Source organism: Calidris pugnax, unplaced genomic scaffold (assembly GCF_001431845.1).
Source record: "Calidris pugnax isolate Ruff unplaced genomic scaffold, ASM143184v1 C14671376, whole genome shotgun sequence".
Lineage (NCBI taxonomy): Eukaryota > Metazoa > Chordata > Aves > Charadriiformes > Scolopacidae > Calidris > Calidris pugnax.
This window is the reverse complement of record NW_015093301.1, coordinates 1-1,077: the sequence shown is the minus strand read 5'-3', so window position 1 is coordinate 1,077 and position 1,077 is coordinate 1. Positions and strand designations below refer to the sequence as shown.

The 1,077-nt window shown below is 45.0% G+C and overlaps 1 protein-coding gene across 1 annotated transcript; it reads right to left on the bottom strand.

Annotated features, from left to right (window-relative positions):
• Positions 1-64: 64 nt before the first annotated feature.
• Positions 65-1,069, bottom strand: LOC106900682 (pentatricopeptide repeat-containing protein 1, mitochondrial-like). The gene is made up of 3 exons (XM_014962832.1): positions 871-1,069; positions 501-641; positions 65-307 (listed from the first exon to the last, which is right to left on the bottom strand). Exons 2-3 carry the CDS (start codon positions 606-608, stop codon positions 77-79), a joined length of 339 nt encoding a protein of 112 aa, XP_014818318.1. The 5' UTR covers positions 609-641; positions 871-1,069; the 3' UTR covers positions 65-76.
• Positions 1,070-1,077: the final 8 nt, after the last annotated feature.

Here is a 1,077-nt window from a genome sequence, read left to right as displayed (position 1 = left end):
GAAATAAGAGAGTCTATGCAATATGGCATCTTCCAGCAGCTTTAACCAGAGCAAACTACCCTTAATGCAAGAAAAGTCAAGCCTTTACCTTCAGTACATCAAAGCACATCCTGAGATCTGAGCAGAGGGCACAGACTTTCAGCAGCGCGTGGTACGTGAGCAGGTTCAGCTCTTCATTTTTGCTCTTCAGCTGCTGCCGTAGCTTCAGAGCGCTCTGCAGGCCCGAGTCCTTCCAGGGCGACTCAGCACAGGCATTGAACAGGGCTGTGTACGTGGCCTCGGTGGGGGTCAGGCCTCGTTTTTTCATCTAAGGAAAGAGAAGAAGAATTTGAATTGGCTTTTTAGGAAAGGACTTCTAGAATTTCTTAACTTGTTTTTAAGAGTTTCAGGCTAAGAAGGTACAAACACTGACATGGAGGCATTTTGGAGACAAAGTAACATGACCAAATACTTTTAACTTACAAGAGGTAATGAAGGTTTGAGAGAGAAGGTAAACCTACATCATTGTAGAGCCTGAATGCCTTTTTCACGTAGCCAACCCTGCCACAGCCACCAATTAGAACGGTGTAATTGCTTTCTTCTGGCTGCACACGCTCTTCCTTCAGCATCTGCACCTCAAACAGCTCCAGAGCCTCCGCCAGCTACAGGGAAGAGGAAGGTCCATGGTGAGGCAGCAACAGAACCAATTACAATGGATATTAATATACACAGCTGTGGGCAGGTTGTGGTAGAAAGGACAGAGTATGGGATTCCTCACAAATTCTTATTTTACTTCTTTATGTAAAGATATTTTATGATACAGATGGGACAGAGCTGCATCTTTCATCGACACTATTAAAAAAATAAGTAAGTGAAGAGCAGGGAACGAACCTTGTCCTCTTTGATGAGGGCCTTGCATTTTAAGAAGTACCAATACGGGGTGTTCTTAGGGCCGCGTCGAGGTTTCCTCTCCGGTTCTTCCTCCTCTCCCTCTTCTTGAAGCTTTAAATTCTGAAAGCGCGACGTGGTTTTGTGATAATATTTTCTAGAAGAGAATTTATTAGACAGCGTCCCGAACTCCACGCCTTCGTCGTCGTC